At 43.6% G+C, this 26,103-nt stretch overlaps 4 protein-coding genes across 10 annotated transcripts in view; 3 read left to right on the top strand and 1 right to left on the bottom strand.

Moving 5' to 3' along the window:
• The window catches only part of LOC109970830 (thioredoxin-interacting protein-like), a 6,245-nt gene extending 1,876 nt beyond the window's left edge, over positions 1-4,369 (top strand). For both annotated transcript variants that reach the window (XM_020618671.1, XM_020618670.1), the window contains exons 3-8: positions 430-505; positions 589-736; positions 1,280-1,492; positions 1,568-1,714; positions 2,589-2,894; positions 4,297-4,369. In XM_020618671.1, coding sequence (XP_020474327.1) covers positions 430-505; positions 589-736; positions 1,280-1,492; positions 1,568-1,714; positions 2,589-2,894; positions 4,297-4,344 — 938 coding nt within the window. In that variant the 3' untranslated portion in view covers positions 4,345-4,369. The remainder of the gene's footprint in view (positions 1-429; positions 506-588; positions 737-1,279; positions 1,493-1,567; positions 1,715-2,588; positions 2,895-4,296) is intronic.
• A 3,822-nt stretch (positions 4,370-8,191) lies between these two features.
• Positions 8,192-15,714, top strand: polr3glb (RNA polymerase III subunit GL b). 4 transcript variants are annotated; one of them, XM_020618725.1, is made up of 9 exons: positions 8,192-8,372; positions 9,147-9,281; positions 10,251-10,431; positions 10,859-10,988; positions 12,185-12,253; positions 13,288-13,344; positions 13,544-13,638; positions 13,998-14,120; positions 15,152-15,714. In XM_020618725.1, the coding sequence occupies exons 3-9, from the start codon at positions 10,318-10,320 to the stop codon at positions 15,236-15,238; spliced, it is 675 nt and encodes a 224-aa protein (XP_020474381.1). In that variant the 5' UTR covers positions 8,192-8,372; positions 9,147-9,281; positions 10,251-10,317; the 3' UTR covers positions 15,239-15,714. The 4 variants fall into 4 exon arrangements, with proteins under 4 accessions (XP_020474381.1, XP_020474379.1, XP_020474382.1 ...); XM_020618723.1 differs by having other exon boundaries at positions 9,066-9,281; XM_020618724.1 differs by having other exon boundaries at positions 8,194-8,225; positions 9,066-9,281.
• Positions 15,715-16,624: 910 nt separating this feature from the next.
• LOC109970868 (hereditary hemochromatosis protein homolog) lies at positions 16,625-18,320 on the bottom strand. 2 transcript variants are annotated; one of them, XM_020618720.1, is made up of 2 exons: positions 18,065-18,320; positions 16,625-17,770 (listed from the first exon to the last, which is right to left on the bottom strand). In XM_020618720.1, the coding sequence occupies exons 1-2, from the start codon at positions 18,120-18,122 to the stop codon at positions 16,785-16,787; spliced, it is 1,044 nt and encodes a 347-aa protein (XP_020474376.1). In that variant the 5' UTR covers positions 18,123-18,320; the 3' UTR covers positions 16,625-16,784. The 2 variants fall into 2 exon arrangements, with proteins under 2 accessions (XP_020474376.1, XP_020474377.1); XM_020618721.1 differs by having other exon boundaries at positions 16,625-17,872; positions 18,065-18,135.
• The window catches only part of LOC109970867 (immunoglobulin superfamily DCC subclass member 3-like), a 16,856-nt gene continuing 7,655 nt past the window's right edge, over positions 16,903-26,103 (top strand). For both annotated transcript variants that reach the window (XR_002276462.1, XM_020618719.1), the window contains exons 1-7: positions 16,903-16,985; positions 18,615-18,703; positions 22,903-23,208; positions 23,335-23,479; positions 24,175-24,305; positions 24,442-24,579; positions 25,231-25,389. Coding sequence is in view for 1 of the 2 variants with exons in the window: in XM_020618719.1 (XP_020474375.1) it covers positions 18,637-18,703; positions 22,903-23,208; positions 23,335-23,479; positions 24,175-24,305; positions 24,442-24,579; positions 25,231-25,389 (946 nt within the window). In the remaining variant the exon portion in view is untranslated. The remainder of the gene's footprint in view (positions 16,986-18,614; positions 18,704-22,902; positions 23,209-23,334; positions 23,480-24,174; positions 24,306-24,441; positions 24,580-25,230; positions 25,390-26,103) is intronic.

Raw genomic sequence — 26,103 nt, 5'->3', positions numbered from 1 at the left:
AACTAATCAGCGGGATGCACCCCAGCTGTGTGCACCGACAAACGAGTCGCCAATTACCGAGTGCAACACAGCTGAGGTGCAGAATCCCGCAGATCAAGAAAATAGAGGAGAGAAAGGTGGAGGAGAGGCAGCGGCCGCTGAGTGGCCCTGACAGTTAAGTTCATCTCAGTGCACTTCAAACAGGACCCAGCTGCAGGCAAAGTGACCTGTCGTCTAGATTTTCAGGAAGCTGCTCAAAATGCTTCATCATTTTGTTTATGTGATTCAAATCACAGAGCCAGTATGAAGTAGTTTGATATACATGACAGATGATCTAGTGTTTGAATGGATACATAAAGTAGAAAGGAAATAAATACATTGCATTATGTTTACATATGTTTGTGTGACATTAAAACTGAAAGTGAAAGCAGCTCCTGTGTTTTTCCTCAGACCCGGATGGGAGTTTCCTGGTGCAGCCTGGTAAAACCTACAGCTGGACGTTTGGCTTTGAGCTGCCGGCACCGGGGTGAGACTCACTGATTGATTACAGTCAGTCTCATAACTGATCACTTATTGATAACACTAGCTGATTTTCTGGTGTGTCCTCAGGCATCTGGTGTCGTCCTATAAAGGAAAATTTGGTTACGTCCGTTACTACGTCCGGGCGATGCTGGACAGGCCTTCCCAGGATGCTTTGCAGTGTGAGAGGGAGTTTGAGGTGGAGGAGCCACTGGATGTCAACCAACCCAACATGCTGGTATGAAATCACACGGCAAAGACATTATCACGCAAACACTGAGTCATGAATATGAAAGTTTGGTGACTGTGTGATCAGTTGCTAGATTTCTGTATTTCAAAACCTTCTTAGTTTCACTTCATCTTTTTGAAAATCGGCTTACAGATGCTCAAAACCTGTTGCTTCAGCTTTCACCAGCTCTGTTTTTACTGGCAGAGTTACTTCACAACATTGTGAAAACTGAACAAACTGTTGTCCATCCAGGAGTTGCGGTTGTGTTATACAGAGAGCCGTTTCTGGTATTAAGACTCACTGATATAAATGGGGTGGACAAAAATCCAGAAACATCTCTCGGTATTACACAGTACAGTTAAAGGAGGATTTGCTGCAGGGATGTTAGATTAGACTTGCAGTTTGAGACAGGTGTTCCTAATAAACTGACCACTTGGGGTATATAATGAACCTGTTGGGAATCTGTCAAGTGTCACAAAGATGACAGTGTCTGAAACGTAGGTGCTCTAACACCTGGCTGACCTCTGACCAGGTGAATCTTTCCTTCTTCAGGCTCCAGCTGCAGCCTCCACACAGAAGAAGGTCACCTGCATGTTCATCCCTGATGGCCAGGTGTCCATCAGTGCTCAGATCGAAAGGAAGGGATTCTGTGAGGGAGAAGACATCAACATCAATGCCAAGTTTGAGAACACGTGTTCACGCATTGTAGTTCCGAAGGCCGCCATCATTGCTACACACTCATACCTTGCTGATGGAATCACCAAGGTGATGCACAGACACATTTCTAACCTTAGAAAATAAAAAAGGTCTGACCTCTGACGAGTTTGTCCTGTGGTTCAGGTGTTGCGTCAGAAACTGTCAGCAGTTCGAGGAAACCATATCATCTCAGGGATGTGTGACATGTGGCAAGGAAAGATTATCAGGGTACCCAAATTGAAGCCCTCACTGCTGGGCTGTGACATCATCAGGATGGACTACACCCTCATGGTGAGTCATGGCTGATGCAGCCCAAGAGGAAACCTCCCTGGAGCAGACCTTAATAATGTTAGAGTTTACTGAGAGCCTCTCAAGTATTAAAACACACCTGAGATCAGCAGTTATAAATACAGGACCTGAACCAGGATCTGTCAGTAATCCACAATTAAATGTGCCAAAGACTGAGAGAGTGTTCCTGTGGAAGATCAGTGTACGAGTTAAATGATGTTTACCCATTATTTGGCCCCAGGTGGTGTTATCACCAACACCAGTAAAAGTTCTATGTGGGTGTAGGAGTGAAGGCAGGTCTACAGTTACCAAACAGTCGCTAACACTACCAAACATTTCAACTGCTGTTCTAGCTGAATAGACTGTGGTCAGACTCTGGTCCTGGATCAGGTCTCAGCCACCAGTACAGACCTCTGATTGAGACTTCAAACACATTAAAGAGAGATGCTGATCTGAGATAAGATGAGATAAAGTGAGATAAATTATGATGGGAGAAAACAAAATCAAGTGAGTTAGATTAAAATGAGAGACCAAGGTGAGATCGAAATCAAGCAGATATTTGTAAGATGAGACAATATGAAATGAGATTAGATCAATCAAGTGAATAGATAGAGGTAATATGAATATTAGCTGTAACATAATGTAAGGTGAGACATAATCAGAAAAATAAAACATGACAATAAATGGAATCAGATGAAAAGGTGGAATTTTAAAATTATAGTAGGTAATATAAAATAAGGTTGAAGTAACTTAAGTTGAGACCTTGAGAAAAGAAGAGGTAAAATACATTAAAATGAGAGTATACAAAATGACGTAGGATTATATGACATGACCTGGTATAAAACCAGGTGAGTTTAACTTCCCCTCCTTCCTGCAGATCTACCTGCACATCCCCGGCAGTGAGAAACTGACCCTGGAGCTGCCTCTGGTCATCGGTACAATACCGTACAGTGGAGTTGGCAGCAGGACCAGCAGCATGACTAGCCAGGCCGGATCAATGAGCAGCTGGGTCTCTTTCCCCTCAGCCCCTCCCAGCTACAGTAACATCCACAGAGACCTGAGGATGGACGGTCTCCACACACCACTGCTGCACGACTACGACGGTGGTGAAGACGATGATGAAGGGGGGCTCTTCATGAGAGCACCTGAACTGAGCTATCCCCCTCCTCCTGCATACAGTGAGGTGAGGCAACACCACCCCCGGTTCAGTTTGGTTTGGTCTGGCCCTCGATTTGGAAAAGGGAATAATGAGATCAAATCAGAGCCAGGATCATCTGATCTGAGAACATGATAAGATTAGATTAAATAAAATGAGTAAAAGTGGCATTGCATGGCAAATAAAACAAAAAGATGGGATTAAAGAAAAAAGATTAGATGCAGAAAGATGATATGAGCAAAGTAGAGAGGTGAAACCAATATGATAACATTAGAGTAGATCAAATTAGGTGAGATGAGATAAAATTAAATAAAATGAGACTGAGAACAATGAATTAAAATGAGATTATATGAAATGAAACAAAATTAAGTTATAAAAAGATTAAATTAGGTTTTAAGAAACTATATGAGACCAGCTGGAGTTAAATGAGAGATAATGAGGCAAGATAGATGAAGTCATATGAGATGAAATTTTAAAAGGTAAAATACAATTAGATCAATTTAGGTGACATGAGACTAACATGCCAAGGTAAGATAACACGGAACCAAGTGGGATGATATCAAAATGCAATGAACAGATTAGATTTAGAAATAAGATATGAGATGAGGTCATTGAGATTAATATGAAAGAAAATTTGATAAACATGAAATAAAACTTGATAAATGAAGAAAATGAGATAAGATCATTTGAGATGAGGTTAGACTAAATAGAACGAAATGATGAGCAGGGGTAAAAATGAGATGATGAGATCAAATAAGGTTAAGATGAAATATGAGCTAAAATGAAATGACAAAGATGAGACAGAAAAACTAGAAGAGACATTCAAAAAGATCAGAGGAGATGGAATAAGATTTTAGATAACACAAAAGGATAACCTGAGGAGAGTTTAGATAAAATGAAATTAGACAGGATAATGATGAGATGACTGGGATAAGATCAAATATGAAGCTGGATAACATTTAACTGGAGGAGATCAAAATAACATTAGACAAGAAGGGGCCTGAAATAAAACTAGATGAGATCATGAGCTGGGATGAGATGAGTTGAAATGAGATGAACTGAGATTCAAATGAAATGGAGGAGCAAAAAAGCAGATTAAATAAAAATAAATGCAAATGATTACAAGAAATAAAGTGACATTAAGCCATCCCTGGTAGGCTAGTGGTTAAGGCGCAGCGCTCTCGCTGCGGCGTCCTGGGTTCAAATCCAGGTTGCGTTAGGAAGGGCATCCAGCGTAAAACACATGCCAAATCTCAACATGCGAGTCGTGAGTGTGAACATTTGCTGTGGCGACCCCTCAACGGGAAAAGCTGAAAGTGACTTTCTTTCTTACATGAAATAAAGTGACATTAAATTAAATGAGATAAAAGACGAGATACTTTGATGTCCAACCCTCAGTTTGAATCTTGTTCTGTCTCCTTGTCCTCAGGTGGATCACAACTCTGCTAATCCTCCTCAGGTGGTTCAGGTCTTCTGAGAATGTCCTGAGGCGGAGGGAATCTGACATCACAGCAGACATTTTCACCAAAGTGAAATCACACAGTGAAGCTGCTGTGAAAGCAAGTTTTATTGCAGCAGAGGAGAAAATCAGCCCGGACATTTACCGAGGGAGAGTTTCTGAGCTGCATGATGAAAGTGTGCGACGTCTTGTGTCCAGACAAAAAGCAGGTGTTTGCAAATGTGAGCCTTAGCAGAAATACGGTTGCTGATGTTAAGTTCAAGTTTATTTATTTTGGAATAATATTGTATCGTATCTGTTTCGATTCATATTTATGTTCAAAAAACGTTTAGTTTTAGTCTGTTCAATAAATTTTTATCCTGTTCGGCCGGCGACCTAAAGCGTGCTTTGAGTTTTGGCCCCCTGTGCGATTGAGTTTGACACCCCTGCTCTAGACCGTCCAACGCCTGTCCTGTCCAGCCCTGATGGGAGCCTTGAGGGCGGAGGCTGACCTCAGTGTGGACTCAGTATCTGACCTGTTACCCATCTTTGTGCACAAACCTTTTGTTGTGAAGAGTATTGTTTAGATTTTTCTTGTCACTCACCCCAATGTTCTGATTGTTGTTGTTTTTTTTTACTACTACTGTAAAAGAAAGACGTAGTTGTATATATTTTGTAAATAATAGCAAATGTTTATTTTTTTTACTGAAACAATAAAGCAGTTTGCAAACTTTGTTTCAAAATTTTAAATCCCCATTCAACTCTGAGCATGTTTCACTGGGGGCTGTGATCGCACAATAAATACAATCCAGGTGTTCCTAATTTATAGATGCTACATGTAGGAGTGGATAATAATCAGACTGCTGTAACCAGTTACAACAAACTGTATCAGCAAGGAATAAAAATCACCAAAGTCTTAATGAAAGTTTGTTGGTTTAAAAAGATCACAGTGATGCATTCATGTGCACTGGGAAATAAATACTGGTTCTCAGTAGAACTTTAGGGTAGTCGCATTTTGCTGCGCCACATTTGTCTCTTGACAGCTGTAGTAAGTGATAGATTCACCAGTTCATATAAAACACCAGTTTTATAAATCGTTAAACACAAAACAGCCCAGTTTATAACTCGGCCAACAGCTACATTTCATGTCTGAATGTAAATGCATCAGGAATAACAATCCAACTTCTACCAGTAGTGATAATGAGTACTTTTGATACTTGATGTGTTTTTCATTGACAATACTGCTGTTCACTTAAAAATTACTTGTAACTGAGTATCACTACTTGCGTGAAAGTTCTGCATACTTCTACCAGTAGTGGACCTCCATAAATTCAGTTTTATTTATATAGCACCAAATCACCAACAAAAGTTGTTTCAGGACACTTTACAAAGTAAGGTCTAAACTTTACTGCTATTATTATAGAGGAAAAACCCAACAAATCCCCCAGAGCAGTACTTGGCGACAGCGGGGAGGAAAAACTCCTTTTAATAGAAGAAACCTCCGACAGACCCCGGCTCTCGGTGGGCAGCCATCTACCACAGCCAGTGGGGGTGAGTGGATAGAGGAAAGAAAAGAAAAGCAACAAGACACAACAAACAGTCAAACATTGGGCAGGTTGATGTGGCCGGTGATTGCTCATCAGAAACATTGAGCTCCAGGGCCAGGGCAACCTGCAGAAAGGTACAGGGAGAGAGAGAGGATACACTATGGAAGAGAGGAGACACGTAGTTAGGGAAGCGTAGTTGTGGCATATACTGTAGATGCATGGAGAGAGGAGAGGAGAGGAGCTCAGAGCATCATGGGGCAGTCTAGGCCTATAGCAGCATAACTAAGGGAAGGCAGCCGACTCTCAGGTGTTTCCTACCGCAGTCAGATCACGTAATGAGCGTTGTCCCTGCTAAGAAGGCCTGTGAGAAACACATAAACACAGTGTAGTGTGTTGTTTTAGAAACATGGCTTGTGTTATGGTGTGTTAGTAAAACTGTGTTAAAGGTCGAATCCCATGGCTCATGTGTAAGCAGACGGCCTGAGCGACTCTACCAGGACGTTCATTTGATCTTCCCTGACCCCTACAGGTCAAATATTAAATCTTGATTCTGTATCTTCACTTTGCACTAACGCTTTTGTAAAATGTGGCCATTTAAAACAGGAACAACAATTTTAGACAATAACGACTGCCTATAGAGGGATGGTATGGACATAATTATTTTTGAATAGCAAAAATTTGAAGCTTTTTTGAAAGTGGAAGTGACATTTTTGAAAAATGACAATGGAGACATTTAATAAATTGCAAAGACTTTAGAAAATAACATTTAAAATGAGGACATTTCAGAAAAGTGTGAACATTTTTCAATGTGACAACATTCATTGGATTTATTTATTTATTTTTTTACTTTTGTGGGTTTAGACCTGATTTTAGAATTCAGTTTAGTTCAGGTTTGAGAACATGTCCTGAGGCTGAATGAAAGTCAGTGCAGTGTAATCTGACTCTGTTGTTTACTGAGACTGCAGCTGTTCAGCTTGAACTTTGACACATTTGACATATTAAAGATGTACTGTGGATCATACAAGTTAAAATTATTTTAACAATAATACTAATATACAATAAAATATATAAATCACCTATAAACAGATGAAGTCTGAACACAGAGGCACATCCTGAAGACCTGCACTCATCATATTACATTTGGCCCCTATACCTTTCTTCTACTTCTTCTTTTTCTTGGACTGCAGTCCTCCACATGCGTGACCAGCAGCCTGTCATCACTGATTGGGTGGCAGGGTATCCCAGGCGACGTGTGATTGGTTGATGCCCAGTGATCACTCATTCAGAGTGTGATCAAGTGTTGGAGTCAGTGCTCAGATTCCTCTTTCTGTTTCTACATTTAGAAACACTGAGCTAATGCTAACGTTAGCTCTGAGTCAACAGACCCTGTAGACAGAAGAGGTCAAAGGTCACAGCAGCTTGGGGACAACATGCAGCACACGTACTCACATGTATCTCCTGCTACAACTCAGCGCTCATGTGTACCAGCCACAGTAAACACACCACAGCCAATCACAGCAGAGAGATAATTACTGAGATGACCCTTAAGGAGCCCCTGAGAAGTCGGGGTTTGTCAGTTTTTTAAAGTCAGGACTGAAGTTCCTGCAGCAGCAAATGTGCTTCATAGAAAGAGTTTCCAAAATAATGGTGTAATTATAGAGGTTGATGTGAGCATGCCAGTAGGAAATCGACCTCAGATCAGATCAGGGTCGATTCCTGGAAGACGGACACATGGATAGTTATTTGTGGACATCCGGCAGCAGCTCTGCTTTCCAGCTGTACTCATCTCTGTAAATAACACAGTACGACCAGGATGTGAAAAGGTTCTCTTAAAGGTGTTCTACTGAATGACTTTAAATAAAGAAAGTAAGAGATCTTCTAAAGCCTCTTTGTGTCCTGGACAGGTTGTAGCGGTGGTTACAGGAACAGATCTATCTGTTTCTAGAGTATGTACATTGGAGCAAAGTATATTTACTTGAGTAATAAACTTAAATGCAAAGCTGATGTACTTTACTTGTTCTTTTCATACTTTGAGAATACAGAGACTTTAGACTGAACTCTCTTACTTTATTTTGAGTACAGCTGGAAAGCAGATCTACTCTAGGGCATCCACAAATAACTGTCCATGTCCCTTTGACTGTCTGCAGAGCCTGGTGGACTGTGAGGTACGGGAGGACCAAGATTTGCATCATCGCTTGTCTGATGCTGTTGGTACTGCTAAATACCAGAAACATCTCAGTAGAACACAGTCCTGAGCAGCTGAGTCTGTACAGTAATTTATAAATACACCCAGGCCTGCAGGGGGCGGTGACTGACAAAAAGTAAACATTGCAGAAGAAGAAGAAGAAGAAGGAGAAGAAGAAGAAGGAGAAGGTACCCCGCTGGTTACTCTAAAGAACTTTTTACCAGATGATCCAGTGACAGCAGAAGTGTGTCTGAATGCGTGTTCACGTCTGACGAGAAGATGAGATGTTGCGGGGGAGAAGAGGTTTAGTCGAGAAATACGGAGAAAGACTAGAGGTTGGAATGGAAGGGAACACGGCTACTAAACATGCTAACTGCACTGCATCCTGCTAATACAGCTAATGTACAGATAACACCTGTTTCAGAATCGGCTTTATTGGCCAAGTATGTATGTTAAACACACACAGGGAATTTGACTCCAGTGCAGAGGCGCTCGGTATGCTTTGTAACCTTAACATAAGGTAACAGCAAATACAAAATAAAAATTTTGTGAAAACAATTTTTAGAATTCAGTTTATGCGTATAACTCATAGAAATCATCTCCGGGCATTTTACATAATCGGGTCTAGATGTTGCAGTGTTGTACAGAAGACCCCAACAAACCCCCCTTGAGCAGTATTTGGCGACAGTGGGGAGGGAAAACTCCCTTTAACAGAAGAAACCTCCCACTCCAGTTTAGAATAGGATATATTAGAATAGAACGGCCTTCTTTGTCATTACACAAATGTACAATGAAATTTGTCATTTTTGGTTAAAACTAATAAATAATAAGTACAATAAAAGACAGAGACAAAACACGTCAACAACAGTGCCTCACAGTGTCTAGCAGCATGTTGATCATTGCACATTGGAGTTTAGTTCTTTTATTGCATGTGGGTTAAAGCTACTGAAGAGTCTGTTCATAGACATATAGCACAGGTGGTTCCCAGGGTGAAAGGGGTCTTTGATTATTTTTGTGGCTCGTTGCAGGCTTCGGGCTCTGTTTATGTCTGCGAGAGAGGAAAGCAGAGTCCTTATGATACCCTCAGCTGATTTAATCACTCTGTCCAGAGCCTTCCTGTCAGCCACAGTGCAGCCTATGAACCACACCAGGATGTCATGGGTACTGATGCTCTCTGCAGAACATTTATAGAAGGACAGCAGCAGTTTCTGGGACAGGTTAACTCTCCTCAGTGACCTTAACGAGTAAGTAACCTTCACAAGTGAGGTGGTGTTAATTGTCCATGTGATGTCCTGAGAGACATGTCTCTCAGGACTTTCAAGTCAGTGACCCTCTCCACCATGTCTCCTTTAATGTAAAGAGGAGCAGGTTACTCCCTCTTCCTCCAAAAATCAATAACCATTTCTTTGGTTTTGGAGGGGTTTAGTGCCAGCTTGTTTTCAGAGTACCATATCGGCAGTTTTTGGACTTCATCTCTGTAGGCCGACTTGCTGTTGTTCTGGGTCAGTCCCACTACAGTAGTGTTGTCTGCAAATTTGATGATTGTGTTTGTGTTACAGTCATGAGTGTACAAGGTGTAAAGCAGAGGGTTCAACACGCATGCCTGGGGGGCTCCAGTGCTGAGAGTCAGGACTGATGGATAGTATTTGTTCTGACGTTTTTAGAGATGTTTTTAGAGATGCTTCGTTATCGGACCAAGCTAGCTCTGTTAGCAGGCAGCTTCATCTAGTTCAGAGCCCAGCAGTGTGCGGCAGTGCTGTCTAGTTAAGAATGTTCAGAGATCTTGTGCATGGGCCCTTGACTCTTGGCTACTGCAGATGCTGTAAAAGGTTATGGTGGTCCTGAGCCTTTGGGGCACCATTTTTTAATAAAGGATTTAGGTTATGAATGTGTCAGCAGGGGTTTATAAAGGATGTTATAGCACATTTCCACTGATATTGATCACCCATTCATACTGTCTAGAAATGTAGTCGGGAATTACAGTATCTTGGTTAATTTATGATCACGTACACACAGAGTGTTAAAGTCATAATATGGGCATGGACTACTGCAGAACAGGTGAACAGCTGTTATTCAGCCTTGGTACTGCTGCATACTTCTTGTTAACGTCTTTGCTGTACATGTGTGATGTTTTTTTGTTTTCTTTAAAGAGCTGAAGATCATTTTCAAACCCGATCAGTGATAAAGTTGTTTGATTTGATTCTGTTTGTTAGGCCAGGATCCAGACTTGTGCCCAACCAGCTGCTGATCCTGTTGGATCCTGTCTGAGGAGCAGCAGTGATGGCGGGTTGTGGTCGTCGTCGCAGGATGATGAATTTCAATGTTGATGCAGTTAGCATCAACAGAGGAGACAGTTTACCTCCATCCATGCAACAACCTACACCTCTGTTCCCTGTAAGACTTTCAGACCTGAACCTCTGTCTAGAAACTTTCAGCTCTCATGTAAGCGCACAACTGACTTTCATTTAAGAGTCATGATGGCAGCCTGGGTGTTTACCATACATTGTTCTCTGTAGCCCCTTTTACACAGAGATTGTGTGGCAAATTGCCAGTGTTTTGACCCTCCTTCAATGCGGATTTTTTGATTAAGCCCCTTTTACAGTGAACTTTAAAAAGCTGGCAAATTGCTGAACCTGTGTTATAAATGGAAATAGGAAGTTGCAGTGGCCTACTATACTACTATGTGCGTCCAGTTTCAGGTCTGTGCATCTGTCAGATAACTTGAGAGAGAGTTCTTCATTATCACAGTAATGCAGTGACAGCACTGACAGCAGTGCACTCTGGGACTTGTACTTGACTCAGTCTGTTTGTTGTTGTCCAGGTGATGGAACACAAGCCTCTCCCCCTGGCAGGTGGGGAGGAGGTGGAGTATCTGTTGGCTCTTAAACAGGAGTTCAGAGGAGCCATGAGGAGTCTGCCCTTCTTCATCCAACCAGCTGCTCCGCACAGAGGTCAGAGGTCACAGAACACACACAGCTGTGTCTCTTTGTACTTGTGAGGACCATCTATTCATGATGTTTTCTCTAGGCCTTAACAGTAACATCAAACCATAATCTGAATCGTCAGACAGCCCCGTGAACGGGTGAGGGCTGGACAGCATGTCCTCACAGTGTAGAAGTGTGTCCTTACTGTGCTGAGCAGATGCCTCACACAACGACAAAACACACCACCACTGACACACACAGAGCAACACAGCATGTCATTATTAATAAGTTAATGGTCAGTCAAGCTGATCTTTTCTCATGATCAGTGCAGGTGCTGATCAGCTGATATAAGAACACTGGACCTCATTGACCAACATCTTCTTATGTTTTTTTTTTTGTTTGTTTGTTTTATGTTCTTAAGCAAGGCCCTAAGAAAAATCTGCATCTGATTCATGAGCATGTTCTTAAACCACATAATTGTTTGCCACTGATGAACCCCATTGTCTTGGTAAGCTAAAGGCGCGTGCCAGTCATTCCTAATTACTATAGGTAGACATCTTGCCAGTGTCCTTAATAGGGCATGAGACTGCAGGGCTGTGTGCACACAGGAGCCTCACACAGAAATTGAAAAGACAAGCTGAGAAAGTCAATGCTACAGTAAAAATCTAATGATGGTGGAGCATCAAACTCCAAATGGAGGAAAAACTTTAGCTAGAAGAGCAAAAAGCTGTCATATACCCCCTACTGACACTTAGTGTAGTGTCAGTAGTGAATATAAAACAAAAACAAAGCATGGGAGGCTCTTCTTTGCTCAGTGAACACTGTATATGGAGAAGGGCACACAACTGATGAAGTAAAAAGATGTCTGATCTCTAATCTGAGACAACAAAACAAATAGAAGAGAATTGCTGACCGATGGAGGAGGACAGGTTGGCCCAGTGACCTGAGCTGGACCAGCGCATCGGGGCTGTGCACGGCTCTCAGGTGGGCCGCCAGATGCTCCCAGATCTCCATGTGGGCCCCCAGGTGCCTTCAACCGCCCTGCGTCTGAGCTCAGACACTGGAAAACCTAACCCTGACACACTGGCCACAATATCCGAAGACAGTTAAAGAAATTAACGGAAATTAGAGACATAGAGATCTGTACTTGAATTAGGCCCAGTGTCTTGTACATTGTACATTGTTTTATTGATAAGTTCTTGTCCTGTGTGTTTCCCGTCCAGATGTGGAGAGGTACTCGGACAAATACCACAGCAGTGAGCAGCCCGACAGCCTGATGCGCTGGACTCCAGGTGAGCCTCTCTGACATTACTGATAATACCTGATATGTGTTGATTGCTTGATTTACTGGTCATTTAACAAAGACAGATGACAGTTGTGGCACCAGGTCGACACCACCAGTGATTGGTTTTTATGTATTGATCACAGACCAGCAGATCAGTAGATGTTGGATCAGTGATCACTTATATTTGTTACAGATGTTTTAAGGTCACTGTTTCTATGAAGTCTTTGGTTCTGTCGCTGTAGTTTGCCAGAAGTATTTGGAGCCTTTAGCATAGATGTAATTTTAAATGGAAAACACTTCCATGTTTTTCCTACTGATCAATGCTCAGTAACCCATAAAGACACAGTGAAAACATGGCTTCTGTGCAGCCACTCAACCATACAAGCCTGATGGATGGAGAGCTGCTGAGACGCTCGTCCTCCAGCAGCTTCTACACACCGACTCCAGGAGGAGTCCTGCCGGTTCCATGTCCCAGTCCCAGACCACTGTGCTCTTGGGGACGCTCAGAGCTTCAGACATGGTTTGACACACATAGGTGTGTGCGTGTCTACGCTCTGTCCAGTCAGCCCAGTTTGCCACAGGTGGACTCCGGTCAGGATCAGGACACCTGTCAAACAGGATGTACCTGAGCACAGTGTGGAGCCACAGCAGAGGGTCTGGAGATGTCTGGATATGATGGATTTCACTGTTGTATCCATCCATCCATCCATCCATTTTCTATACCGCTTAGTCCCAAACGGGGTCACGGGGGGCTGGACCCAATCCCAGCCAGCTGCGGGCGAGAGGCGGGGTACACCCTGGGCAGGTCGCCAGTCCATCGCTGTTGTATCTAAAAACACATTTTCACTTTATCATGGTGGGATATTGAGCATACACTGATTGGTTTATTGATGGGCAGAAATTGTCATTTTACCAGTTTGAAATGAAATCTACAGCACAAAGGGTGCAGTCAGCGAAGCAGTGTGATCTGTTTGTGAAGCTGCTGTGAACTTTTAGTGTGATGTTAAACTGAGAGTTTTGAATGACTTATGGTTGTTTCAGAATGGAAGAGATTACCCCAAGAGCTCAGAGTCCACATCAGGAAACCTCCCCAAGATGGTCAGTACACCGAGTGTTCTGTGTACACACAGTACTCTGAATACACTCTGAGCATGGAAACTATGGCAGAGAACAAACCTGGATCAAACTCTGTACTGTAGAAACAATGCTGGATGTTTTCTCTCTGCAGCTCTCAGGTGTTTCAGGTGTGCTGCATAAAGTACAGTTGCATTAATGTCTTCCTGTCTTTGACCTTCAGGCATCTCGGTGGCACTCGGTCACTCTAACAGAGTTCAGTCTGGTCAGAAGAAGAAAAAGGTCAAAGAGAAAGAGGAGGTGCTGCTCAAACTGGAGGTGAGACAGACTTCAGTAAACATGAATTTAAACCCTAGGATTTTCCTGGGAACACCTGAAGTACTAATAACTACCACATGTACTGCAGGGCTCCAGACTTAACTTCTTCCACGATGAGCACTGGTGCTCCTTACTGAAAACTTATTTTTTTCTTCAATACCGGTAATAAGTAAATGTGCACGTTATGATAACCGTCAGTTTTATACCGTGGTGGACCATGACACTGGTGTACCACGTCCTTTCAGCTGCAACAGTTTTTTCCTTTACCTTTGTCCTGTAGTCTACAATTTCTACCTTAAACTGTGTCCTGTAGTCTGGCATTTCCACCTTAACCAATAGCTCCACCTTAACTGTGACAGAGCCTAGAGAAGAAGGAGGAGCAGGAGAGCTCGGAGGAGGAGGAGCAGGGGGAGGAGAAGAAGAAACAGGAGGAAGAGGAGGCTGAGGGAGAGGAGGAGTACAACGAGGAAGAGTTTGAGGAGGTGAGAGTTGAATTAAAATTAGATGTTAACAAGTTCAAATGTGTAATTTATGTGATGCTTAATTAGGAATGATTAAAGTCCCCATATCATGCTCATTTTGTTCATTTCCAGCCTTTTAATGTTTAATCCTACATTAAAAGGATTAATGGGGGGGGGGGAATCAGAGACAAATAAGCTACGTTTTCGACAGTGACAATACCTCAAATCCTACCAGACACGTTCGAACCAGAGTATGAAAGTGGACAGCACAATGAACTGCAATGGCATTATTAAGCTGAATGTCTCCTCCATAGATAGGTAAACAATGGTGTATGTACTGATGAAAAGAGATGTGTAACACTCTAAACAAAGTGGGTAACTGACAAACCCCATATTTTAACCGACATAATGCAGACATAGTAGCTTCTCCAACCTTACAACAATTTTCTCTAACGTTACAGAAACAAGGCATTAACATGCAACGTGTGTGACTCTCTGTGTTTTGTTGCTGACCTGATGAATGTGAATTGTCATCCATTCTTTCTTCTGTAACTGCTGCATATCAGCGACTCAAGTTAAATATGATGACTGTGCAGTTCGACTTTATCTGACAACACAGTCACATGTCGATGGAGCAACAAACCAAATGTGACTCGCTAAGAGAGTTTTTCCTGGCTAATGAGTCGGTTTATGAAGGGCAATAAAACTGATCTTAAGTTCAATATGTTATTGATGTGTATTCTGTATATGCAGTAGAAAAATGTGTTAATTTTAATTAACGCTTCATAAATCTTCTTGTGGAACAACACTTCCGTTGTGTCCTCACAGGTACTGTGTAATGAGATGGTGATTGATGTGTGATGACACCAATAGTCTTCACCATGTTATTATTGTGTACCATGACAGTTACTAACATAAGTTTAATTAGACACAATTATGTGTAATAATTATACCTGTGGAACACCTGATGTAATATTAATGTTCACTAGTAACCAGTGTGTTTTTAACTTTTAACATTCAGTTTATTAACTCATCTGAACGTGTGTTTCCAGGAGACAGACTACGTCATGTCGTACTTTGATAATGGAGAGGACTTTGGAGGCGACAGTGATGACAACATGGACGAGGCTATTTACTGAAACAGCAGCACACACACTGACGACAAGTCACATTTTATGATTCAATGTTTGGACACTTTTTACAGCGGGTTTTATCGCATGCACAGGAACCATCCTGCAGCTCTTTTAGATTTTATCATGAGACAGACTCAACCAGAGACTCTGGGACTGGACTCAGGATTTATCCAGTGGCACTGGTGAATCTGTGGACATGTCCACATGTTCGTTTTATGTTGGGGAGAGCAGCCCCTGAGCTGTGTGTGTTTGGTTAAATAAACACAGAGTTACAGTGGCGATGGTGGAGTCCAGATGGTGTGTGTGCCCAGTTCACACACCTTTATCTGCACTGCGTTCAGGAGAAGTAACATGTTCAGCGCAGACATTAAGCTGATAGACGAGTTTGGAAAATGTAACAGTAAATATACTGAAAATGGAACAAAACAAAACAATCATTTTATATGCAGGGTTTTCTGAAGTAAATTTGATGTTTGCAGATATTGTTGAGCATCATTTCTGTGATTTCACTGTAACAGTCTGATGAACAGCAACAGAGTTTCAAAACCTGACCTGAGACTTTGGAGAGACCAGGAAGGAGCTTTGCTTTCTGACAAACACTGATCCCATTAATTACATGTGTACTGATTGATTGGCTGAGATAAAAAATGGCCCGTTTTCAGCATGTTCGGTCTTTCACCAGTCAAAGGTTTTCTACACACTGATGTGCACTGATGTTCAGCGGCTTGCTCAAGGGGACTTCTACATGTGGGCTGGAGAAGCCGGGGATTGAACCGATGACCCTAGAGCTGCTCTACCTCCTGAGCCGCAGACACCCCGACCAAAGTCCCAGTGAGGAGGAGACACATTCACCTTCACTTCCATATCCAGCCAATCAGAGAGGGGAGCTGTGATCTATGACCTCTCCTCAGGAAGTAAAGTTTGTGTCTGTCCCAGTTTTCCAGCTGCAGGTGAAGTAATCCCAGCAGCAAAGGGACAGAAGCTGTTTTGCTGCAGAGGACAGTGACAGAGGTGAACGACAGTTGGTGAAACCAAGTTCTAATAGTGGTCTTGTTTAGCTCTGTTCAGTCTAACGAGGGAAAACATTTAGTGAGTAATAGGCAAGTTGGGGGAGAGAGTAGTGTACATGATCACATACTGTAAATAAATAATAATGATAAAGACTTGGAGGGGACTGGCAGTGTGTCCGTCCTGACGGCTGGCAGCCGAGTTGGACCGAGGCCTGGTCAGGGAGCTCCAGGCTCAGCAGGGTCGGATCCGCCGTGGTGACTGTGTTGATGTTCTGGCCTTTTTTGGTTATATTCATTTACGAGTATATGTTGTCTACTGATGACAGCACTGCTGTACTGTTTCATTATGATTTATGTTTATTTGTAGTTGTTGTGACTAATGTTATCCAGCTGTGAAACAGCAGATCCTGATTCCTTACCAAACTGCTCCAGACCCTGTTGATTAGGGACCCAGCTCTCCCTCCCCATGCTGCCCACTCCAGAGAGCTCCCCCCAGACAGCCCCATTATGTCTCGACCACAAGGGGCAGGACAGTGATAATTTTATTCTTCAGAGCTCAGACTTTCCTGTGTTTCTGTGGTGACAGCCTCCGTCCCCCCTTTGTACCTCCTCCTCCACCACAGCAGCAGTAGCAGCAGCATAACAGCCATCAACAGACCAGCAGGAGCAGAGATGATGTGAATCCTGTGTGAGCGGGAGAACTCGGCCCTCCAGCTCACCTCCAGACGGTTGTCCATGCTTAGGTGAGAGGTGGTACAGGTGTAGTTGTGTTTCCTCCGCAGCTCCTCATCATCTACCATCAGGGTTTTCCTCACCTGGTAGAGGCCATTACCATTGGGCAGCACCAATCCACCGGACAGCTCGCCCTCGTCCACAGGCTGGCCGTCCCGCAGTAGTGTCAGGTTGATGTGGCGAGGATAGAAGTCTGTGGCCAGACAAGTGACCAGAGCCCCGCCCACCACCTGCTTCGTTATGAAGCGTACTCTAGGACGGACCCGACGTGTGACCAGGTGTTTCTCGCGTTCGAAGAACTGCTGGAGCGTCCGGACACAGAAAGGCAGGTAGATGTTGGAGTAGAGCATCTGGAAGTATGTCTTCTTCATGGTGTCCCACTGGATCTCCCAGCTGTCCCCACTAGCATAGGTAAAATGCGTCATGTTGTACAACAGGCTGTCAGCGTCCTGCCCATTGGAGCCATCCCTGAACATGATGAGCGCCGGCTGTCCGTCCTCCAGTACCTCACAGCCTGTCATCCTCTGCTGGATGTGGACTCCCGTTGTCAGATTGAAGCGGTGTTTGACCAGCGTCAGCCTTTTCTTCATGCTGGAGAAAATGTCCCGCAGCACAAACACGGCCTCCTGGCCCAGGTCCACCTCACCTCCACCGCCAGTCCTTGTTATCCGGTCGATCTCCGAGTCAAAGTATCCCACCTGGATGTCGTCCAACATCAGGACCACAGAGAACTCTGGAAATGGGGTTGTCCCTGAGATGTAGTTGGCCAGGGCCCACAGCGAATGTCGTCCTGAGCCTGAGATAAATAAAGCATTATGGATAAAACATACCATGGTTGTCTGTAGGCAGCTGTGTCTTATTCAGGTTTGAAGGCCCCCGTGGTCCCTTGCAGGTGGACCTTTCAAACAGTAAGAGATAGCATTTTGAGTTCTGCTCCATAGTTGGTAAGTTTAGAAAATCATAGATCATTAAAATCATCATTGGTCAGTCGTGATTAATTAGCTGACCCTGCTAGTACTCACTGGTACTACAACAATGCCGATAAATGATTATTAACACACCCTGAAGAAGGACAGAAACAGTTTGTTACCTGAACTCATCACCTGATGAAAGAACAGAGGCACAAACACGAGCTGGAGGACAAACATGTCTGTGATCACGAGTCTGGCCTGGCTGATCAGTCCATTTCCTGCTCTTTCACTCAGCAACTTTAGTTTCACTTTCTATACTGAACAGACACCTGTTTGAACCAACCACAGTCCCACACACAGCTGTCTCCAGGCAGATCAGAGCATTACTTTCCTGCTGTCATATTTATTTCCTCCCTGCATTCTTCTTTCTTTCACTTCCTCTTCACATCATTCCCTCCCTCATTATAACCCTCAGCTCCACACTGACCTCAGCACCGACTGCCTCCCATCTTACTTCAGAGTCCATCAGTCCTGCCCCCTCTGGCCCCACCCCTCCAAAGGTGGCCCCGCCCCCACCCCTCAGTATCAGCTCAGTGTGAACTGGTCTTCAGGAGTCTCAGCAGGACCTCTGAGCTCCAGCTCTACATGAACCTCTGAGTTTAATTATTTAGAACGAAAAAAAAAGAAGAGGAACATTTTTTCATCACTGTTGTTTCCCTTTTGTATCAGATGACCTGGATTTAAACTGAACATGAAGACAATGTGGAGCCGGACCACCATGGTGGTGATGATGATTTTGATGGGACTTTGCTGCTCAGGTCAGATGCATTCATCTTTTATGGAAAATATGTGTATAGGAGTGTATGCATGTATACTAAATAGAAAGAAATCAGATTTTCGCCTGTGTGATAATAATTCTGTTTTCAGTCGGAAGCAGCTGACATTCGACCAGCGCACACTGGAAAAAAATAGACTATTTTAGATAAATGGCACTAAAATGTGACACAGCTTGTGCTGTGTCCATAAAACATGCATTTTTCTTTTCTTATGTTTGAAATGAAGCAACTGCTACCAAAGGGTTAGTCATTGTTCAGTGTATTGTTTGTTAGTGTTTTAAAAATTTTGCCTGTGTTGTATACTTCAACAGTTGTTAGCACCCACTCAGTTTATAGGAAGCTGCACTGCTCTAAATAAATACTAATAAAGAATAATTAGAGAGGTTTAATGTGGTGGCCCAGTCTGTGTGCAGACAGGAGGCTCCGCTCTGTCCGTATTCATCAGCCTTATATTCATATAGCAGGCGTCTTTGTGTGTTTTGCTCTTGAACTTCATGTTGAAATTAAATTACAAAGGAAAACCCACTTCAGTGTGTTTGTCTGTAAAGGTTTAAGAGAGATGCTGTTTGTCTTCACAGTTGTCCCGCATTCGAAGTTACAGTTACATTTCTACATGAACAGAAACATCTCACTGATTCCTGCTTATTGGCTTTGTTTTTACCTTAGAACAAATGTTCTGTTTGAAACTGGTTGAAATTAAAAATACATGTCAGAAGAGCCTCAGTAGAGATTTAATGAAGCTGTTTTGGACTGTGAAACTAACCCTGATCCAGATCAGATGAATAAACAGAGTGTTGCTGCATTGGTTACACCTCTGCTTAATTAACTAACGAGCTGGAAGTGAATCAGCAGCCTCTTAATTGGATCCAATTAAATAAACACCAGTAGACAGACGGATGGGGGCAGTGATCCTGTTAGAGACTCTGAGCCTTCATCATCAGTCAGTCAACCTGTATTTATATAGCACTTTCAAACAGCTAGTAGCTGACCAAAGTGCTTTGCAACAGGATAAAATAAGATCAAACATAATCATCTAATAGAGTAAAATAGAAAACTGCTGGAGTGTTAGGAGTTACTGAGGAGTAAAAGCCAGAGTAAATAAATAAGTCTTTAATTTGGACTCAAAGCTCCAGACCTCAGATAGACTGAATGTCCAGTGGTAAAGAGTTTCACAGCCACCAAAAAGGCACAATCACAAAAACGCTTACATCTAGATCAAGGGGGCTCTAGAAGCAGTTCACCAGTAGACCGGAGTGTTAGATTATGTTTACGAAGGGTTAATTGATCTGTCATTGTTGCCACAGTGAAGCCGTGAAGTTCATGGTCAGAGTTGGGTGTGGGACAATGCACTTGGGGGGTGGCTGTCTCCTGAACCTGAACTCAGACTCTCACGACCTTTAGGCGCTGAGGCCCCCATCTGCAGGGGCAGGGGAGGATTTTAGGGATTTACAGGGCAGGTCAGGGTGAGCAGGGGGGCAGGCTGTCTGCTGCAGTGTTGTATAATGAGGACCCAGATGGGGGGCGTGCGGATTTAATCCTTGACCTGCAGTCGGAGGCACGTCGGTTCACGCAGGAAGCTGGTCTGGTCCTGGTGTCTCCAGTCATGTAGAGACACAGTCAGTCCAGCACCTGGACTCAGATTCCATTGGGTCATGTCAGGCACTGAATTCAGGACACATGTGGACCAGTTCTGTATGAGGATCTGTCAGGCTAACTGTGCGTTAGTGTCAGCTCAGTTCTGGCAGTTTGGAGAATAAAATGTGATTCACTTCAAACTGAAAACCAGGTCCATGTGCGGCCCAGTGTCGGCACCAGACCGGTGTTGATCATTTAGTGGTTGCAGCAGTCGGGAAGCTGTGGCGGCATGTTGAATTATTTCATAGACTTAGGGAACTGCTCAGTAAAATTAACTAGGTACTTTAAACTGAGAGCGCCCTGGTCTGTTGTTCCTACACAAACCTGAACCAGGACAGAGAAAAGTGCATGGAAAGTGATGAGCAGCTGTGAAACAATGAAGTGAGAGATGTTGTAAATGAAGCAGCTGCAGCATGAGGACGGTGCAGACTTTGTGTGGTTTTGTTGTTTTTTGGGATGTGGGGGGCCTGTTGTGTCTGGGTTTAGACTTTTGTTGTCATTATTGTTGTCATTCATGCTATGGAAGGTGGAGGGTCTGGGGGAGTGTTTTCCAGCATTTGAGGTGGTCTGAGGGTCCAGACGTCATGGGGAGGCCTGCTGCCGTCTCTCCTCCCAAAGCATCCTCTGAGAGACCAGCTGGGGCCAGAACAAGACAGGAGGACAGGAGAGTGTGTGTGTGGGGTGATGACTGGGTGGGTGTCGTCTGAGTGATGTGTTTGGGAGAATAGGGGGTGAGAGGCGGTGTTTTTTGGGTGGGGGGTGGGGGTCCTGGGAAACTCACCTCGACCAAGTTCAAGTAGAAAAGAGATGGAAGAAAAGCGATGCGTTCACTGACCCAGCTCAGTTTTGACTGATGAAGTTTCACAGGCACAGAGATGAAGTTTATTTTATTTCCAGAGAATCACTTTTATTTTTACAGCTTTGTGAAGTTTAAGTTCGGGCTCCTCTGTTTAATTAATCAGTTCAGACGTGCACATGAACCGACTGGGTTAAACGCCAGTCTTTAATAATCCAGACACAGGTGTTGTCTCCCATCCAGTTAAATAGAACTTCATTCATTTTCACACAGTTCTCAGTGCTTTACAGATAAGTGACAGCATGGCAGGAAGGCAAAAAATAAAACGTTTTGTAAATATAAAACAAAAATCAATCAAATGGAATTAAGTGCAAACCAGATGCTATCATGACAAATATAATATGTAAGGTTCTTTTATAGGTTTCTTCTGTTAAAGGGGGTTTTTCCTCTCCACTGTTGCCAGCTGCTTAGTCAAGGGTGATTTGTTGGGTGTTTCTCCATGTAAGGTGCCGTGAATGGTTTCTGTTGTGAACTGACAATATACAATTGAATAGTTGTAACTGTTTTAGCCCAGTGAGGAAAGGTTTCTTTGTCCTCTGGTTTGCTATATAACCTTATGTCTTCAGATGTGCTGATGCAAACTGAGCTGGGGTTTCCTCTGTATATTGGCAGTACATTTTTATATACAACAACCAGCAAGTATTGGTGTTTTTCTTACATTTCAATGATTCACATTTGTAGTTTTGCATGACCAGGTCTGGTCCACACCCGTGCTCCTAGTGTTCTTACAGGCTCGATAGTTGGACAGATGCTTTATTGTCCTTGGAGGGGAGGAAGAAAGGAAAATAATAAATAGATTAAAAAAAAAAACTGAATAAACCAAAAAAGGATAAATGAAAGGATAAATGTGGATTCCTAAAGGATAGCAAATACTGTACATAGATGGGTGAATAAATGTGTATGTGTTAAAACCAATAATACTAAAAAAGCTTCATTGTTAGAAAACAGTTGTAACTGAAATAGTTCCCTGTTTCAAGTTGTTTAGAATTCTCACAGAAGCACACTGCTCCTAATGTGACTGGAGGCTGCGGTTGCTATGGTAGCCAACTGTTTTCAGGGCTGTTTGGTGATGGCTGTCAGTCTTGTTCTGAGAGTGACTGGTAGGTTTCCACGGCCATATCTAGGCCATTACAACCTGATAACATGTTCCTGTTTACACCATGAAACAAGCTGTGAGGACAGTTTGTTGAATATATCTGTAATCACAATAATAAACAATTAAAAATAGTTTTTAAAACTGTGTGAGTCCTTTAGGGATGACAAATACTGACTGAAAGCTCTAAATACTGAAGCACATCAGTGAATGTAAAATCAAATTAGTAAAAAAATAAATGTTGGTAATTACTCAGGAAAAAATGTAGATTAAAGAGTTAACTTCACTGTGTATTTATCAATTTATTTCCCAGTTAATTGTCAAAATATATTTATTTAGTGACTCAGTTATTTATGTATTGATTTATGTTCTGTTCCTTCATAGTTTGACTGAATCTGGTTCAGGGCAGAAACAGTCTGAGGCTTTTTGAAATCACCTTAAACCCACCTGAGCTCGTCTTCAGGTCTCTGATCTACCTGCCTGCTCTCAGTCCTTTCCTGAATTTGAGTTCACCTGTGGCAGGTAATCTGTGACAGAAAGAGATCAGAGGAAGAGAACATCTCTAATGTTAGTATTTCATCTGTCTGCTCCTTTCAGGTGTGGGTGGAGCCTCAGAGCTGGCCTTCCTTAAAGAACCCAGTGATGTCATTGCGGTGAGGGACCACCCCCTGACGTTGGACTGTCAGGTTCAGGGGGAAGGGCCCATTTCCATCACCTGGAGGCGGAATGGTGTTCCCGTGGCCACCGGTACCAGGGCGACGGTCCTCAGCAACGGCACGCTGCTCATTAGAAACTTCTCCAAGAGGCGAGAGCACAATGAGACGGACGCTGGGGAGTACGACTGCGCCGCACAGAACCGCTATGGCATGTTGATTAGCCGCAAGGCCCGGGTCCAGTTTGCATGTGAGTCACAGGGGTGACTGCGAAACATACATGAGCATACAAGCATACTTAAAACATACACAAATATACAGCTTTTTGTCATCGTGTATTCATCCATATCTGTATTTACCCCTCACCCCACCCCAGCCCTCCCTAAATTTGTGTCTCACCCAGAGTCTGTTGCTGTGGATGAAGGGGGAGTGGCCAGACTCACCTGTCAGGTCAATGGAATCCCAGAGGCCAACATCACCTGGCAGAGAGACCGACTCCCACTGAGCATCGACGACCCCAGGTATAATTTACCTCATGCGTGTTTAATTGGGAGGTTATGATATTTGTAATTTTGTGACAGAAATATTTCTCTATACCGTCGTGGGACTGTCACGGTACCTACCAGGATATTACATATGGTTATTTCACTAGTATAACTGTGTTCAAGTTGCAGAATTTGAAACTGACATAGTGGATGCTCCATCGTCGACTTTTACAGCTGTTGTGTGGCAGAATTGTAGTTTTCCCATTTCAAGAAATGACACGGACAGAAAGGAAACTGCCAAACAATTTACAAATCCTGCTGGACCAAGATAATACTAGCCCCATTTAGGACTGAGACAGTCCTGGGTACATCTCACATAAACAGTCAGGACAACACTCTGCACAACACTTTAATCAAGATGAGCAAACAAATCTGATGCACAAATGCAAAACCAACCACTTAGCAACCACTGCTGAAGTCTTTTCTCTTGAAAAAATAGACCACGGAGTAGGAGCACTAAGTTAAAAGGAAAGTTGTACAAAAACCTGATTTATTCTTTAGTGAAGGGCATTTTTCCATATTTTTGTGACAAATATTGTATTGTGGGTGTTTTATTGCGGCAATAACATACTGTGAGCTTTTGGTATCATCATATCACTAGTGTTTAACATATACTAACAAGTATTTAACATGTGCTATGCATACTCAGGTATAGTTTTTGTTTTGCACAGGTACACCCTGCTTCCTAATGGTGTACTCCAGATCACCGGCGTTCGACGAACAGACAGCGGGTTGTTTCGCTGCATCGCCTCAAATATCGCCAACACTCGATACAGCCACGAGGCCCAGCTGTCTGTCACTGGTAAGACCAGACTCTGGGCAAAGGACCTAAAAGACCAAACAGAAGGCACAGATTCCTCATGGGTCTCAGATGGAGCAACAGCTGTTTACACCTGATCATTCGGGTCTCTGATGTTTTCTGGTTTCTGTGCGTCCAGTTGCAGGATCCAGAATCTACCGGGAGCCCGTCATCCTGTCCGGCCCTCAGAACCTCACCATCAACGTCCACCAGACTGCCATCTTGGAGTGCATCGCCACAGGAAATCCCCGCCCCATTGTGTCCTGGAGTCGCCTTGGTAATCACCTGCATCATAAACCTCCACCTCCCTCCATATAGCTAATCAGAATCAGAATACTTTATTGTCATTGTTTTAAGTGTCCAGTGAAATTACAAGAACGCTACTCTGGTGTATCATACATTCCAGTCTAAGGACGCATCTGGACACACCTGGACACATCACAGTTATAAAAGGGAAACCAGTTAAGAACTTAATTCCATAAAATAATATCACAAAGCAATAAATAAATACTGATGAGCAGTTGATGACAGTAGTACTGATAAGTACTAGTAACAGCGACAGTGGTCTATTGTATATTTAATGGTGCAAATGGCCCTAGGAAAGAAACCGTCCCTGACCAGAGATAGTGCCCAGTGTCTTTAACGATAGCTGTGCCTCAGGCAGTCCTTCCAAGGAGGGTAAGGTGGAGCCCGCTGTTCTCCAGCTGCCTTTACCACTCTCTCCAAAGCCTTTTTGTCAGCCCTGGTACATCCCGCATACCACAAAGAGACAGAATAAATTAGTATGCTCTTGATGGTGGCCCTATAAAAGCCACGCAAGAAATGAAGCCATAACTGGTTTGAGCAGCCAACAGGACGGGTGCCCTGATCACCTGTCCTGTTTATCTGTTGCCTTCATCTCTCCTGATCACCTGTCTCTGTTTGTCAGATGGGCGGTCCATCGGGGTCGAGGGGGTCCAGGTTTTGGGAACAGGAAACCTGATGATCTCTGATGCGACTCTGCAGCATTCAGGAGTGTATGTGTGTTCAGCAAATCGACCGGGCAGCAGATCCAGAAGAACCGCGCTCGGACGCCTCGTAGTCCAAGGTAACGAACAACATTACAGCAACGTAACTGCGACATTACAACAGTCATTAACATGATGTAAACAGAACTTTTAATTTCCTATGAATTCAGCTTAAAATGACTAGTTTTTACTGTCAGACACAAGATGTGAAAAGATGAACTGAATGAATGAACAGCTGACGTTTACACAACTCAAAGTCAGTGTCTGAAGATCCAAATTAGCGTTTTAGCAGATTTCCCAGCATGCTGCACTGTCTGGGTCCTGGGGCACAGTTAAAACATCTTTAGGTTAATGTTTTAATTCAGGTTGCTGCTCTCAGCTTCACGTCATCATAAAGTGTCTAGCTGTCTGTCTTTATTTCAATGAATGAGCATTTAAACTTTTGAACTCGTGTTCCTATGGTCATGAGCTTTGGGTCATGACCGAAAGGGCAAGATCCCAGATACAGGTGGCCGAAATGAGCTTCCTCCGCAGGGCGGCCGGGCGCACCCTTAGAGATAGGGTGAGGAGCTCGGTCACCCGGGAGGAGCTCAGAGTAGAACCGCTGCTCCTCCACATCAAGAGGAGCCAGCTGAGGTGGCTCGGGCATCTGTTTCGGATGCCTCCTGGGCGCCTTCCTAGGGAGGTGTTCCAGGCATGTCCCACCGGGAGGAGGCCCCGGGGAAGACCCAGGACACGCTGGAGGGACTATGTCTCTCGGCTGGCCTGGGAACGCCTCAGCATTCCCCCGGAGG

Source organism: Monopterus albus, unplaced genomic scaffold (assembly GCF_001952655.1).
Source record: "Monopterus albus unplaced genomic scaffold, M_albus_1.0 scaffold209.1, whole genome shotgun sequence".
Taxonomy (NCBI): Eukaryota; Metazoa; Chordata; class Actinopteri; order Synbranchiformes; family Synbranchidae; genus Monopterus; species Monopterus albus.
Note: the sequence above shows the minus strand (reverse complement) of the source record. Positions and strands in the feature narration are given on the sequence as shown.

What these genes read in the sequence shown, in the direction of transcription:
- polr3glb (XM_020618726.1), top strand. Translation starts at nt 10,318, where the DNA reads ATGGCGGGTTGTGGTCGTCGTCGCAGGATGATGAATTTCAATGTTGAT. An exon ending in ACCAGCTGCTCCGCACAGAG is followed by an intron (nt 10,989 to 12,184) that starts GTCAGAGGTCAC and finishes TTTCCCGTCCAG; the next exon opens with ATGTGGAGAGGTACTCGGAC. An exon ending in AGGTGCTGCTCAAACTGGAG is followed by an intron (nt 13,639 to 13,997) that starts GTGAGACAGACT and finishes TAACTGTGACAG; the next exon opens with AGCCTAGAGAAGAAGGAGGA.
- LOC109970868 (XM_020618720.1), bottom strand. Translation starts at nt 18,122, where the DNA reads ATGTTTGTCCTCCAGCTCGTGTTTGTGCCTCTGTTCTTTCATCAGGTG. An exon ending in TCATCAGGTGATGAGTTCAG is followed by an intron (nt 17,771 to 18,064) that starts GTAACAAACTGT and finishes TATTTATCTCAG; the next exon opens with GCTCAGGACGACATTCGCTG.